Source organism: Protopterus annectens, chromosome 2.part1 (genome assembly GCF_019279795.1).
Source record: "Protopterus annectens isolate FY-2018-M chromosome 2.part1, PAN1.0, whole genome shotgun sequence".
NCBI classification, from domain to species: Eukaryota; Metazoa; Chordata; order Ceratodontiformes; family Protopteridae; genus Protopterus; species Protopterus annectens.
In genome coordinates, this window is record NC_056729.1 from 1,246,354,232 (window position 1) to 1,246,370,845 (window position 16,614).

General features: G+C 40.1%; 1 protein-coding gene across 4 annotated transcripts in view; it reads right to left on the reverse strand.

Moving 5' to 3' along the window:
- SEMA5B (semaphorin 5B) overlaps positions 1-16,614 on the reverse strand; it is a 3,270,261-nt gene that overhangs the window by 33,548 nt on the left and 3,220,099 nt on the right. For 3 of the 4 annotated variants that reach the window (XM_044062778.1, XM_044062776.1, XM_044062777.1), the window contains one exon: positions 10,613-10,818. In XM_044062778.1, coding sequence (XP_043918713.1) covers positions 10,613-10,818 — 206 coding nt within the window. Of the gene's footprint in view, positions 1-288; positions 443-10,612; positions 10,819-16,614 lie in introns of those variants that run through there. The other variant, XM_044062779.1, reaches the window with a different exon arrangement.

The following is a 16,614-nucleotide window of genomic DNA, read 5'->3' on the forward strand; positions in this document are numbered from 1 at the left end:
GAAGCCGCGCACTTGCTTGGGATAGTAACGGCTATGATCAAAATAGCAGCCATAATCTTTGTTATCTAGTTCGTATTCCAGCTAGTTATCTAGCTTTTTTTGGTTTGGACAGTGGGAACTTACTATTTGCAGTAACAGACTGCCATCTAGTGGCCAGAAAGGGAAACAACACCACTAAGTGGGTTAGTTAGATTCAATTATAGAGGCTCGAAAATGGCTCGGAATATTGCCTGTCCGTGCGTGTGTGCAGCCAGAAAGTATTACAGAGAGGGTAAAACCAACATTTAAAAACCATAGGCAATCACCTGCACTATGTTGCTTGAGATAAATTATCTTGTAGACTGCAGGGAGCTGCTGATATGCACTATTTGTAGCTGTCCAAGATGCTAGGTTCGAGCGGACAAGGAATGGGCTGCACTTGTTATGCGAGGGGGTGTTTAGGCTGTAAAAGATGAAAAGAAATGAGCAATACCCACTATAACAGTTGAAAAGAAATGAGTAAAAGCCATTGGTAGGACACAAGTAGGGTAATTAGAGGACAGGAGAAGAGCTGGGTAAGACAGGATATGTGTGTGGGTGAGAGTAAACTGGGAGATAAGGGAAGTTAGGTGAGCAGGACTGGAAATACCACAGAGAACCACCACCAAGCAGTAGGCTAGCAGTTTAGAAAATAACTAATATTAGGGAAACAAAAGGATGGATATGTAGAATGGAGGGAATAGAGTCCAAGCAAATAGGCAAGACTAGTTCTCACACTTAAACTAACTGCAACAACCATTACTAAAAGGATACAGCGTATATGCATCATTTAAACATTGCATGCAAACAGTAGCTCCAAAGGAGGTACAAATCTTAAACACTGAACAAACAACTATGCAGTGTATCAAATTTAACAGTATAGAAGCAGACACTATGCACCCAATGTTTAGTCAAAGCAATAGGCAGTAAAGTTTCAACAGTTTAAATGATTGGTTATCAGTATAGTGATTACGGGAACAGCAATATGCTGTAGCAGTTAGTTTATATAATGACACGAGCAGCTCAATGATGACACAATCCAGGGTTTTACAATTAAACAGTTCATGAAATGTGGAGCAAAGTATTCCAGTATATATCAGTTTAAAAAGCTAGACCAAAGCTATAAGTTGGATGCACTTACTGGCAAGCATACGCCGCATGGGACCGGGGAGATGTCCTTGTTGAGGAAAGAAGGTTTAAAAATGGCGCCACAGTAGCGGGCTTATACTTATAGTTTCCTATTAGGTAAGGAGTGGGGGAGGAGCAACACGTGTGCTGAGGGAGGTACAGTAGCCTCTCCTGTATCGGGGCTAGCTTGGCTGATGGAGGCAAGAGTCAGAACAGAAACAATCAGCAACAGCACTATGCTGTGTGATGCTGCGTCTGTATTACTATAACTTCTAGCTAGGTAGAGTTTGTAGTCAGGGCTTGGAAGCCGCGCACTTGCTTGGGATAGTAACGGCTATGATCAAAATAGCAGCCATAATCTTTGTTATCTAGTTCGTATTCCAGCTAGTTATCTAGCTTTTTTCGTTTGGACAGTGGGAGCTTACTATTTGCAGTAATAGACTGCCATCTAGTGGCCAGAAAGGGAAACACCACCACTAAGTGGGTTAGTAGATTCAATTACAGAGGCTCGAAAATGGCACGGAATACTGCCTGTCCGTGCGAGTTTGCAGCCAGAAAGTATTACAAAGAGGGTAAAACCAACATTTAAAAAACATAGGCAATCACCTGCACTATGTTGCTTGGGATAAATTACCTTGTAGACTGCAGGGAGGTAAATCGTTCATATTTTAAAGTATATTATACATCCCGTTAAGTGCTTTGTTGCCCGATTATGCTTAGAAGCAATGACATACAATGACATCAGAGCAGAATGAAGAGACAACAATCCTCCACCATAATTAGTTTACAAATGATGCATGCTTGTCTTCTGGCTTCTATTACATGCTAGGCATGTAGGTCACTCCCTTAGATTCATAGGTAGGTACTAGGCTATCGGCCCTTTGGCCTATACAAGCCAGCCAAAAAGGTACCCTGGCTTTTGCCACCCAAGAAAAACTACTTGCTCAAGTCTTTTTTCTTTTTTTTTTTGGCCGGTTCATCTAAAGGAGAATAGTTTGCAATGATTACCACACTGAGGAGTTTCCTTTATTTTATGTTCCTTATATTACATATACATAGATGGGATCATCCTTATGGATTTGGTCCTAAATAACAGTATGGATTATGTCAGAGGATGGGTAAAAGAAAAAGATCAGTGGTAGCGACATTTTACTCAGAGAAAAGATCTATTAAAATCCTTTAACAAGTATCCTGGGGTGGACTCTACCTAAGTTCATATCTTCAAATGTAGACTGATTTAGGAAAAATAATCTAAATACATGATCAAAACTGCATTGCACTAAAGATCTAAAATATATGTATATTTTTCTAGATGGACATAAATCCCATGGGGGTTGTACTCACTGCACCCTGCATATACAAACATCTTTAAAGGACTCCTCAGTGTGGTAATCATTGCAAACTATTGTCCTTTAGATGAACTGGCCTAAAAAAAAAGGAAAAAAAGACTTGAGCAAGTAGTTTTTGATAACTCCCTGGACTAGTTTGTTATGATCTTTAAATGGATCAGAATAGCTTTACAGAGTCATAAATGTATAAATATTCGAAGGCTGTTAAGGCTTATGATGATTTGTGCCTTAACAGTACCCTCACTCATGATGCATCTCCTTTCTCCAGGAGGGCCATGCCAGTCAATCCTAGAGTAAATTTGTGGATACTAATCCAGTCATCCATGTTACGTTTAAAGGAAAATATTGCATCACACTACTTATCAGGCAGGGACAATTTATTCCAAATATTTGGGAGGTGCTATGTTGCATATTTTTCCCTCTACTGTACTTTATCTGTTGGTGAAGATTTAGGTCCTTAACAAATGAGACTGAAAATGCAACCTGCACTAACTTATTTCGGGTCTATATTACGTGATCGAAAATTCAGATGTTCGAACACGCAATGACTGACCCCAATAGAGCGAACCAGCAAAATGTCAAACGGCCGGAAAAAAATAAAAACCCAAACAAACCATTAAACTGCTTTATGCAAGGGGGCAAACCCCCCTGCACCCCCCACCCCCTGCTACTTAAATATACCAACTCTGAGACCGCACTACATTGCAGTAAATGGAAATCTTCCCTTATGGAGATTTCCGTTTACGTGTTCGACATTCTGCCATTTTGCTCAATTGGGGTCGATCATTACTTGTTCGAACATCTGAATTTTCGATCACGTAATATAGACCTGTTAGCTCATATATTTTATTTTTATCCAGTGAAACAATTAGGCATTTTCTTACAGCTTTAAAAATTATATTGAATTAAACAATTTTACAAAAGCCTGTACTGCCTATACTTAGCCACAACTTCACCACAAACAAAAACAAAAAATGTTATGCTTTTTTTTCCCTTCATACAGCCTCTTGACTTCCTGCTCTTAGTATCTCAGACAATAACATTACTCCCTTTGCAACCAAATGCAAATACTTAGGCCTGACCCTTTGCTATAAGCTACGCTTTACAAATGCGCCCACAATGAAAACATCAATAAAAGTCCTCTCACAACCACAGTTCTGCTAAATGATATTACATCTCCCCATCTCCTACTGTTGACAAAGCACTGGCCAAGAATGTCCTTCTGCCCAAACTAGACTAGGGTCCTCTCTTACTCTGCACTATACCACTCAAAGACTAGAAGTCACTGAGAACCAAACTGACAGATTTGCACTACTTTGTGACACCTGCATTTACATCACCGCAACCTTCTAAATAAACTTAATTGGCTACCCATTAATGAAAGGTTCAGTTACCTTCTATGCAGCTTGTAGCCTAGGCAAGTATGACCCTAGCCCTGAGTAGCATCCTGCCATCACCCAGAATGATACCACAGTACAAGGACAAAATGATTGACTTCAACAATTGGCTAAGCTTCTGGTGTTATTCTAAGGGGATCAAGTATCTGTCTGCCTGGGATGACATGATCGACAGACCACGATGCTTTGCCAGAGATGGCCTGCACCTGTCATCCTTGGGATTCCAGATACTGGCTAAGGCTCTTGCCACCCCTATAGTGCCTTTTTAGGCAAGGTTCAAATGACAAATTCACCACCTTAACAGGTACAAGCAAGCAAAATCTGAAGGTAATGCTACTCAATGCTAGAAGTCTAAACCTCAAAATGCATTCACTTGAGGCACTCCTTAAAATGGAGAACATCGACATCTGTGCAGTGACAGAGACCTGGTTCTAGGCTTCAGAGAGCACCCCTGCATTACCAGGCTATAATTCATACCACACCTTTCGGCCACCTAACCTGGACCAAAACACTGAAGGTGGAGGCGTGTCCATATTCATTAAGGATATCCACACCCCCAGGCTAGCTCAGCATAATGCATCCGAAATTATCCAAGTGCAACTAACTCTGGGCAAGACCGCAATCCAAATTGTAACTTGCTGTAAATCCCCCACCATGCCCCAGGATTCCCACTCTTCATTTCTTGATACACTGGAAAAGATTAGCGTACAACCCAACACCCTAATAATGGGTGATTTCAAATACCCCACCATTAACTGGCAAAACTACTCATGTACCAACTTTGTTGCTCAATGTTTTCTGGAATTCATAAATTCCAATGCCTTGGATCGACTTATCCACACCCCCACCAGGGACAGCAATATCCTAGACCTGATCATTACCAGCATGGGTGACCGGTATTCTACACCAGAGGTTAATTCCTCGTTGGTCAGATCCGACCACAAACTAATCAGCCTAGATATCCACATCCTGCCCCCCACCCCCCATTAGGGAAATCACCGTAAAAAATTTCTCCAAAGCCAACTTCACACTTCTTAAGACAGAATTGGCAAACTTCATGACACCCATGCAGATGGACAATAGACGTACAACTGCTGAATCCTACAAAAATGCGCTTTATAAGCACTTACAGGAAGGAGTACATAGATCATGCTATCCCTAACAGAACCAAGATGCTATCCTCCAAAAAAAGGAAGCCAATCTGGTGGTCCCCTGCCATAAACAAACTCTACAACAAAAGAAAAAAAACTGTTGCAAAAAAGAGTAAAATCCCATGACTGGAAGAACTCCCTGGTCAGCCTCAGTAAGAAGCTGAGATGTCTCATAAAATTCTCCAAAGCTAGTTATGAAAACAAAATCACCACTGATTCTAAAGACAACCACAAAGCATTCTATAGCTATGTCAAGAATCTCAATGGAAACACTCGGATCTGCTCTGAATTACAGCACAATGGCACAAAATATACAGAACCAACTAATATTGCAAACATCCTGGCAGATTCAATGCTAACTTTACCCCCCCCCCCCCCTAAAGGGCCCATCTCTATATTGGAAGAATGCAAAGTTCCTGTAATCACAGCTGCACAGGTAAAAAACACACTCTCCAAAGCCAAGAACACAACATCCATGGGACATGACAACATCCCAGGCTGTGTTCTACATGAACTACAGAATAAACTGGCACTCTAAGCACCATGTTCAATCATAGCCTCACCTCATGCTTTGTGCCCACTGAATGGTGCACAGTGATGGTTATCCCACTCCACAAAGGGACAGCTACCACGGACCTCGGGAACTACCGCCACATTAGCCTAATGAGCCTGTTTTGCAAGGCCATGGAACGTATCATCATGGAACTTATAAACAAAGACATTGGTAATCTCCAAACTCTGTACCCCACCCAGTTCGGGTTTGTAAAAGGCAGATCATGTCTCCTAAACCTGATTGACTTCTTTAAAAAAAACCTGACTGACGACGAGGGTAAGGTGGTTCGCACAGCCTATCTAGATCTCACCAAGGCTTTTGACACCATCCCCCACTCTGGAGTTATAGATAAACTCACTAAACTAGGTATAAATCCCTATGTCACAAAATGGGTTGCCAACTGGCTCACTGACAGAACCCGCACTGTGAAAGTAGCAGACTCCAAATCCGACTTCAGACCAGTGACAAGTGGAGTACCACAGGGTTCAGTCCTGGGTCCTCTCCTGTTTGGTATCTACTTTTCTGAAGTACAGGCTAACAAAGAAGGTCTTTAGCTAATGAAGTTCGCAGATGACTGCAAACTAGGAGCTATAATTAAAACTCCTAAAGATGTGAACATCCTACAAAAGGGCCTCACTGAGACAGATGCCGTCAAAGCCAAGGCCTCAAGCTCAATGCCAAAAAGTGCATTGTCATCACCTTTGGTAAAAAAAACTCTGTACCCATGAGCTACCACATAGGTAGTAGTCTACTTAACACTGAAAGTGTGATAAGAAACCTTGGGACACAGGTGGACAAGTAGTCTCTCCTTTGATAATCACATTGCCACAGTAGTCCGGAAATCCTTCTACGTGGCACACCTCATCACAAATCTTTCTCATCTAGGAAAAAAAGAGATCACTGTTCCCCCCTACTCATTACTCATTAGACCCATTATAGAGTACAACGCCTCTTTTGGTATGTACCTCATAAGACATCTACAACAACTGGAAAGGCCGCAGAAATACCTCACAAAGAGGATTACTGGCCTCAAACAGATGCCCTATGCAGACCGTCTCAAAAAAACTCCAGCTTTACTCTGTCGCATATTGTCTATTCAGAGGCAGTCTTTGCCTAACATACAAAGCTATGTCAAACCTAGAGCTGTTGGACATGCTCCACTTAAAGAAATCCCAATCCCTCCAAGCTGCATGCTCTAGGGACTTAAACCTTGTCGCCACAATAAACAGAACATCCTGGAGGGATAGATTCCTGTCTCAGACACTTCCCATACTCTGGAACAAACTATCTATCTATATCAAATAGAGCTCCTCATTAGCATTCTTCAAGAAAAATCATGATGATTGGATGGGAAATAGGAAATTCACACCGGGGATCACCTCTGTGGCTCTGCTCGACAGGGACACAGGAAAATAATTTTCTTGGGTGGCGAAAGCCAGGGTACATTTTTGGCTAGGCTTGTATAGGCCCCTAGGGCCAATAGCCTAGTACCTACCTATGAACCTATAATGATGGTTAAATGCCTCCTTTGAAATTAAAACTCTCAGTCAGGGAAAGTCCAACTTTCTAAGGAATTCCCAGGACGGTTTAATATCGCTCAACCATTCTCTAATTTAAAACAGTCACTTGCGACAGAGACTTCGTATGGATAGGCCCAGCTCTCTGGTGCAAGCGATCACCTGAAATAAAGTATCAAGATATTCCTTCCAGGTTTATTTTTTTCCTTTCTTAACAACTCTTCAGGGAAGTTGCTTGTAAATGCTTTAGGGATGATGGATAAAGTCTTTAAAAGGCTTAAAATTCTAAAAATTCTTACAGTCTCTCAAATGTTTCCTTTGTCATGTAACTCTTCTTATCCTGTGATCTCTTCTTAGTCTTTAGGCCTGCCTCTGTGAATCTCTATATTTTACTCACTTTCATTTCTATTTTGTTTTAAAAGAAATTCAATTTTAAACCTTTAAAAATAATTTCACATAACCGACCTGTACTGCAACCCATGTAAACTGATAAAACCTAATGTAAACCTGCTACTTTATTAGAAAAGTATAAGAAATGTATAACATTCTACTTTAGAAAAACTGTTCAATAACTATATATGAGCTGTCTAAACTTCTAACTATCGGAATAATACAAAATTTTTTTGTGAGTTAGCACAGCATCATTGAGGGACTTTAATGCTGGATGACAGGCTGTCACAATGGTTACCATCGTGATGTAAGTTTACCTATTGTAGGGGTAAAACAATAGGCAATTGTGTGAACCATTATAAAAATGTTTTTGGCAGTGGAGGTAGCAAGCAATTTTCATTGGAAGGGAAACCTATAGTTGGATGCTTCCCCTGTGGTAATTGTTCAGCATGTGAGGTGATGGTAAAAACAAAACAATTTTCTTCTGCCAATACTACTCATGTGTTTGATATTCATTATTTTGCAAATTGTGTATCAGAGTGGGTGATACATCTGATAGAATGTTCTTGTAAATCATTTTATTTGGGACAGACTTCCAGACAATTTAATTGTTGGGTTTATGAACATTTGCATGAGATTCGTAATAAACGAATGACAAATGCTTTATATAAACATTCTCTTGTACACTCTACTGCTAAATACAGATTTGGTATAATCGATCGTAAATATTTATTGGTGGATGTAACAAAATGGCTGACACAATTTCTTAAACAAAAAGGAACGTGATTGGATTATTAAACTTGGGGCACTGTTTCCACCTGGTCTTAATGATGTATGTTGATTTTTTGGAAGGGGTTTATATATGTTGCACTGTGGGGAATGTGTAATGTTTTATACAGCACTGAGGAAGGCTTTGAAAAAACTGGTATGCTGATGTGGATGTTTGCAACATTTCCATAATGAATATATAAAGATATTACACTGCTATCTGGGCTGGCTGTGGTGTTTTTAACTGTTTGGACTTTTGGCCTTGCACAGTTGCCATACTTGCCTGCTTTTCATATTGTGCTGCTTTATTGCCTCTGAGCCCAGGTTTTTGCTAAAAAAGGTATTTGGACCAGTTCACTTGCAGTGTACTAAATAAAATAAATATATGTGGGAATATATGAAGCTGCATATTTTTCTAAATGCCTGGCATAAAGGAAACAGAATACTTTGAATAATGTAATAGTGCTGAGTGTTCATTGTTTACATCTATTGTGTCCCAGAAACAAATAACTTCACTGTAGATCACAATAGGTCAATTTAAAAAAATGGAAAATTACTGTTTCAGAAAAATATGGCAACAAAAAAATGTGCCATATCTTTTTCCCACCTGGGATCAAGACAAAATAGATGTCCATATAGGGAATAACCCCATAAGTGGAAAACTTAGTAACAAAAGCCCATCCATTTATTAGAGAAATGTTTCTATGATGGTACCCCATCTGATACAGATGCTATGACTGGGACTAGGAGCTGAACAATGCAGCCAGTTAAAGGTGGCTACTGGGGAGGGCATCTACAGAGTTCCATAGCAAGAGTGTCGCTTTGTGGACAGCTGAATGTTATAGACTGAAATCATAACAACACTTGGTTGCATAAGTGCACCAAGGATTGGCATGCATGCACTCTAGAAAAGAAAAGCATGCATTTACATTGGTCTCAAGAAAGAGAAAAGTGGATACAAAAACAATCTTTTTATCCACAGTTTCCTGCTTGTCCACTCCTTGATCCCTTCTTCCCTTGTCCTAACTCCCAAAAGCCTATGGATGAAAACTCATAGCTGGAGAAGAATGCAGGTATAAGGACAAAAATGGACTTTTCAAAGACAGGGACAAAAAGAAAAGTGCTGCAGCTTTAAACTCATTACAGAACAGGATTAGAGGAGTCTATCATTCAGGTAAGTACTTTGAAAGAAGTGCATATGGTGCAAAAATAAGTATAAACAGAAGGTAGCTGCAACCATGGTACTATAACTACCAGTTTTTATCACCACCTTTCACAGCTGGAAGATTTATTTTTAAAGTACTTGCAGGAAAGCTTGTGTAATAGAATCAGTCATGCAACTTCTGAATGCCCTCCAAATAAGTAAGCAAATGAGGAACAGGTGTTTGCAATGTCTTAGCTGCACTTCCTGCATCTCTTTACTTTTGCAGACCTTGTAAGTGATACACGTCCATTAATGTTTTCCATTTATCAATAAGCCATAAAATGAGACCTATCAAAATCAGGTCTAGGTAAACATGCAAAGACAGTGATGATACAACGCGCTACAAAATGCTGCACACAATCATAGACTAGACATGTTCTCACAGAATACAGTCAGCTTTCTCATTTACTTCAGCTGTCAGCAAAGGTAACAGTCTGCAGGCCATCAGCTGTACTAGAATGCTTACTTGTATGAAAAATTGCTTTACCATCTGAACTAATGTATTTGTAGTTGTCCTCTCAATGTACACATATAAATGTTATATATAATGTTAATAGGAAAAGATTAGTCTGTAAGGTCAAAAACTATGATGAATTTTAAGAATTATTAGGAGAGATTTAGGGCAGTTTATACAAGAGTTGGCACAAAATAATCTATTTCCTAAGCAAGACTTGCAGTCGATACAGGAAAGAAATGGGCTAACTAATTGGGCAAGCTGTCTTTACTTTCCATTAAAGTCTTATGTTTCTCTGTTTACAAAACGATTTGCAAACTAACATGGGATTTCTTCAGTCTCCCAACTTTGCACTGTTGCCACAACACTATGAAAGTTGACTGACTTGTAGCTGTGATGCTATTAACAGACAGGCAGAAGGCGGACACAAAACTAGAAACTCCATTTAAAATGCATCTAGCCATTTTAAAAATATATAATAATGCATTTAGCTATTTTAAAACATTGTAAGTCACACGCTGTTAACACTTTTACTGTAACATGATTTTGTAAAAACAAGTGTCACTGCAACCTCTGGCTATATACATGTTTACTTGATATGCAGTACATGTTGAAGATGCACATAATTTTGTTTTACTGCCAACAAAAACTTTTTTTAACACAGTTCAATTATGTTAAAGTACCTTGAATTCCATAGGAGTGTACTTTTCATTCTTTGGGGTTGTGTTACCCTTGTAGTTCAGGTGGTTGGGAGTGGATGGATGGATTACAGTTGACTCCTGGGTCTGTCTCTGGCATCGCTGGCAGTAAGCATAAATCACAAATGTCAACAGACTGGCACCAAAGAAGCATGAAACTCCTGTGGCAATCAGATGAATGAGACTGAAGCCTTTAAAGAAAAAAAAAATAAGCTATATCACTGATATTACAGGAACATGTTTTCTTCCACACAGCAAACCGATCCTTTTAAATTAAAGTTGGCACTATATTGGATATGACTGCATACATTTAGAAGTGGAATGCAATTATTTTAAAGATGAAAACAGTGCAAGTCTTTAGCATGAACTCAACGCTCATGCTTCTGCACTGCTAATATGGAATGTAAACGTTGTCAAACTGTTTTAAATCTACTTTACAAGTTCAATAAAGATATTAAAAGCAGATCATTTGTCATAATTAACAAGTCTATCAACCTACAGCATGACAGCACTTTACAGAACTCCCAGAAAAGCATACCTCTGGCAAAATCTTGACAAGAAACACTGGAGATGTGCACTTAGTAATAAACATGTGCTGTTGTTACATCTCTGTCTTAGGATTTGCTAGATGAACCCCGGGCTATGGTAACACACATTCAGCAGCACAAGTGAGACGGTTAGTGGGTACACTTTTCTGTGGACTACAACAACACATGCTTTAGTGTAGACAATAGATATTTTACTCAGGAAAATAATCTGTTGGCATGACTTTTGCTTGGCTATGTTAAAGCAAAATGAGTAAAAAATGTGTTTCTTCTTTTCGACTGATACAATCTAGGGCAGTGTCTCTCAAAACTGAAACCAGTCTCCCAGGGGAACAGAAGGTCTGAAAGTGACGGTTATGAAAAATATTAACTATTCAGAATTATTTTATTTGGAGTTAGGCTTAATGCAGGGGTACAACACTAAATGAACATGAAAAATGTACAATGTTAAATAATAATGAGTGTGTGTGCGTGCACGCCTGTGTGCATGTGGACGAGAGCATGTACATGTATTTGGTGGAGAGGCTGGTCTGCTTCTGCCTGACGTGTTCAATACAAGATCTATAGAAGGCTGACATACTGATCATAATGGCCCAACATCCTGTCTGACTACACTTACATATAGAAGGTAAATTACATTCTTAAAGAATTTTTGTAGGAGGCTGCACTTTCTTACATCTCTTTATATGGGGGTTATACCTCTCCACCTCTGATCTATATCCATCTCTCTATCTATATGGGTCTACTTTCAAATCCCGACTCCGATATGGTCGACTGTCAAAATCCTGTGATGAAAATAAAACTGCAGAAACCCGAACGCTGAATTTTTACTAGGGTATGTAAACACTTATAATATATTATAGAATACAATGCCCCATTTGGTATGTACCTCTCAAGATATCTGCAACAACTGGAAAGGCCGCAGAAATACCTCACTAAAAGAATCACAGGCCTAAAGCAGATGCCTTATGCTGACTGCCTTAAAAAACTCCAGCTATACTCTGTCGCATATCGTCTACTCCGAAGCGATCTCTGTTTAACATACAAGGCCATATCAAACCCAGAGCTGTTAGACATGCTACACTTAAAGAAATCCCAATCCCTCAGAGCCACAAGATCCAGGGATCTAAACCTTGTTATCACAATAAACAAAACATGCTGGAGGGATAGGTTCCTGACCCAGAGACTCCCCAGACTCTGGAATAGACTGCCCATACATGTCAAGCAGAGCACCTCTTTGGCCCTCTTCAAAAGGAACCTTGATGACTGGATGGGAGAAAGGAAATTCACCCCAGGGATCACGTCAGTCGCCCTGCTAGACAGGGGTCCAGGGAAGTAAACAGTGTGGGAAGAAATAGCCAGGGAATTGTTATGGGCTAGGCTTGTATAGTCCCTAGGGCCGATAGCCTAGTACCAACCTATGAACCTGCCCGCCGGCAAATATATATATATATCTACCAAATCTGGGATCACATTACAGTGGAGAAAAGGGAATGTTGGGCAAGTGATTACTTACCCTAGTTAAAATTCAATGTTTGCATTTCTGCAGTTTCATGATTTTCATCTCAGGATTTTAACCGTCGATCATATGGGAGTCAGGATTTCAAAGCAGAATATATAGAACATTAAGTGACTAAAGCCAAACATAAATTTACCCCAAAAGAATTAAAAAATTGCTGTTTAAAATTAAGAGGCATACACCAGTATAAAGTTACTTACCTGGAAAAAGCTAACCTTAGGAACAATGTTAGCCCCGCTCTTTTATCCATGCACCCAATCACAGCCTCCTACCACTTACCTCACCTTTCTGCTTAATCACCACTCCCTCCCCTAGTACACTTTAATCCCTCACTGTTTTGTTCCTCTTCATCTGCTACACTACCACTTGCTGGCTTACATATTTAACACTCTGTTTATTCACTATCTTAAATATAACAATGATAACATCCAAATCCTTCTAACCCCTCTACCTATTTATAATGCTCTATGTACCATACCACCTTACAGTGTACGAACATGAACACCAGTCACACCTTATATGCCCAAATCCCCAAACCTCCACCACTCTTGCTTTTAAGAAACCAGACCATTTTAACTACACACCCTTTATCTTAGCCACCCCCCCCCCCCAAATACCATAACCTTCTCCAACCTAGCTATATCAACCAAAAATCTAGGCAGTATCTAAGGCTTATCAGTAAAATACTGAAATTAATAACCCAGCTGAACTCCAACCTAACTAAAGATGGTGATATCCATCCTAACCCTGGCCCATCCACACCAGAGATTTCCCACCTAAACCCTAACAACTCTACATCTTCTGACACTGGGTCTAAGGTAAATAATACTACCCTCTATTCTTTGCTAGATAAGTATCCAAACTCCTTTCTAGCCTGCCATCTTAACATCCGGAGCCTAAATAATAAAATCCACTACTTCCATGCACTGTTAGCTGTCCAATCCCAGGATATTCTCTGTCTTACCAAAACCTGGTTAAAAACATCAACTAAAGACACTGAAATAACTCCCACAGGATATAACATCCTTAAGTTTGACAAGAAACCCAAGAAAGGTGGTGGGGTGGCTGTATTATTTAAGTCCAACCTTACAGTCACTAGTGAGTCCCAACAGCCTCCACAGGTAAATTACGCTGAAATTCTCATCACTAAGCTGCAAATAAATAAAAATAAAAGTAGATATATTGTCTACATCTATATTCCCCCTGGAAATAATGTTAGCACCCTAGAACATATATTACACTGACTAGCCTACAACTATCCCCAAGAAACCATTACCATTTAGGTGACTTCAACATCGACTGGAACACCTGTTCTTCCGAGGCTCCTAGCAAACACTTAAATCTCCATGGGTTTACTCAAACCATATCCTCCCCCACTAGGTATAACAAAAATAAAGACAAAGGTAGTATCCTAGATTGGATCCTGATCAATGGTGACCCGCAGATGCCCCATTCAGGCACACTACCTGATGACCTCAGTGATCATTGCCTCATCTACATTATCAAATTCAAAGCTGAGTTCACCCATCACCACACCTATAAAGTGACACGAAACAGAAAAAACTTTAACCTAGATAACTTTCTACAAGACCTAAAAGCTACCAACTGGTCTGAACTTAAAGGACTGTCACTAGATGAGGCTGTGGCCTTATTTAACACTAAATTCCTCAATATCCTTAACTCCCATGCCCCTACTTGCACCATCCATGCCAAAAGATGAACTGCTCCATGGCTAACTAAACTCACAAAATCTAAAATGTCCGATAGGAATAAGGCCTGGTCCACTTGACATAATACTAGAGACCCTATAGATCTAATCAGATACCGTCAAATAAGGAATGACACTAAAAAATCTATCATAGCAGACAAAAAACACTACTACCACCCACAACAAAAGCATCAAAATAAACCCCAAAAGTTCTGGGCTAGACTAAATAACCTCCTCCACCCAGATTGTACTACCACTCCCACCCCATCAGTTGCTCTCGATGAAACACCAGTGGTTATTGTGAACACACTTAATAGCTTCTTTACAGAAAATAACCAGGCACTAGCCACCCAACAACTGACTACCAAGACTAACCCCCTCACCCAGTCCCCCCAGCCCCACCGAAAATAACAAATCTGATAGACCAAAGCCTCCTGTAACCCACTTCTCTTTTAGCTTCCAACCTATCTCTACTACCCTTATATGAACCCTTCTCAAAAAACATAAACCCACTTCCCTAGCAGCAGATTACCTCCCAGCTGAATTCCTGCAACTAGCTGCTGATGCCATCGCCATCCCAGTCTCTATCCTCATTAATAGATCCATTTCCGAGGCAACCATTCCATCCATCTGGAAAATTTCACATGCAATACCCCTACATAAAGGAGGTAGTTCCACAGAATTGTCCAACTACAGGCCTGCAGCCATTCTCTCACCTCTACCAAAACTCTTGGAAAACTGTGACCACATAAAACATATGGACTACCTCAACCACAATAAACTTCTTACAGAGTCCCAGCATGGTTTCAGACCACACCATAGCACCACACCAGCCCTCTTATCATTCAGCAATGTCATCAATCTTAATCACAAAAACAACATGCTATCATCTGCTCTCTTTCTGGACCTCTCTAAGGCCTTTGATATGATCAACCATCATCTTCTGCTTAATACCTTGAAAGCTGTCCTGGAGGATCACTCTCTACAATGGTTTCAGTCCTATCTATGGAGTAGATAGCAGGCTGTCCTATAGTAGGACAAACTGTCATCACATCTCCCAGTCACCTTAGGAGTCCCTCAGGGCTCCATTCTTGGTCCCCTCCTCTTCTCTATCTTCATAAATGACATTCATACTACTATCCCAAAGGCACAATGTATTCAATATGCCAACAATTCCACGTTGATTTGCTCTTCCACCTCACCAGCCAATCTGATAACCCTAACCCAAGATACTTTTGACAGTATAGAAAACTGGCTAACCGATCGACAACTTCTCTTGAATCCCAACAAAACCAAGCTGCTGCTTTTCTCTCCCACCTCTAGATCTACTCTTCCTTTATTTACTATTAAGTCTAACAATGGAACAATCATCTCTCCTGACAACCAAATGAAGCTCCTTGGAGTTATCATAGATGCTAACCTCAAATTTGATGCACACATAGACCATATGATTAAGTCCATCAACAAAAAAATAGGATCCCTGTATAAGGTCAAACCTTTTCTAACCCATTATGCTAGGTGTGTTATTGCCCAAAACCATCTCCTCTCTACTCTCCTATATGCCTCACCTATATTTTCAAATCTCTCTAAAGCTAACCTCGGCAAACTATCTTCCTTTTACTACCATATAGCTAGATTCGCCACTAGTATGGCATACAGGACACACCACTCTAAATACCTAACTGAACTTGTCTGGCTGGAATTTCCTTCCATACTTAAGCTTAACCAGCTCACAGCAGCTCACAAAATACTTAACCATCCGGACAAAACCCCAAGCCTTAAGAGTATTATTAGCCCATATAAAGCTATCAGGCCACTTCATTCGTCCAACAAGCTGTCAGTCCAAACCCTAACATCCAATAATACAGCAGGTGATTCCCTGTTTGCTAACTGAGTGGGTAAAACTTGGATCCTTCTTCCTGCAAACCTTACCCAAGAACTCTCTCTTCCACTATTTAAAAAAGGCCTAAAAAATACTTAAGAGCTAACTGGGCTCTGTCCATGCCTAAACCCTGACTAACTCATTTTAACATTCATGGCCTTTTCTTAGCTAGTAGACCATCAGCAAGCAGATACTCCACCCATCTGATGTGTTATATCTTAATGTACAGTTATGCCTCCCGAGTCTAACATTTCTCTATACAGTTGTTGCCCTAATGTGCTCTAAATTTGTGTACTGATCCTAATTCTTCTCTCACGTTAACTTTCTGCATAC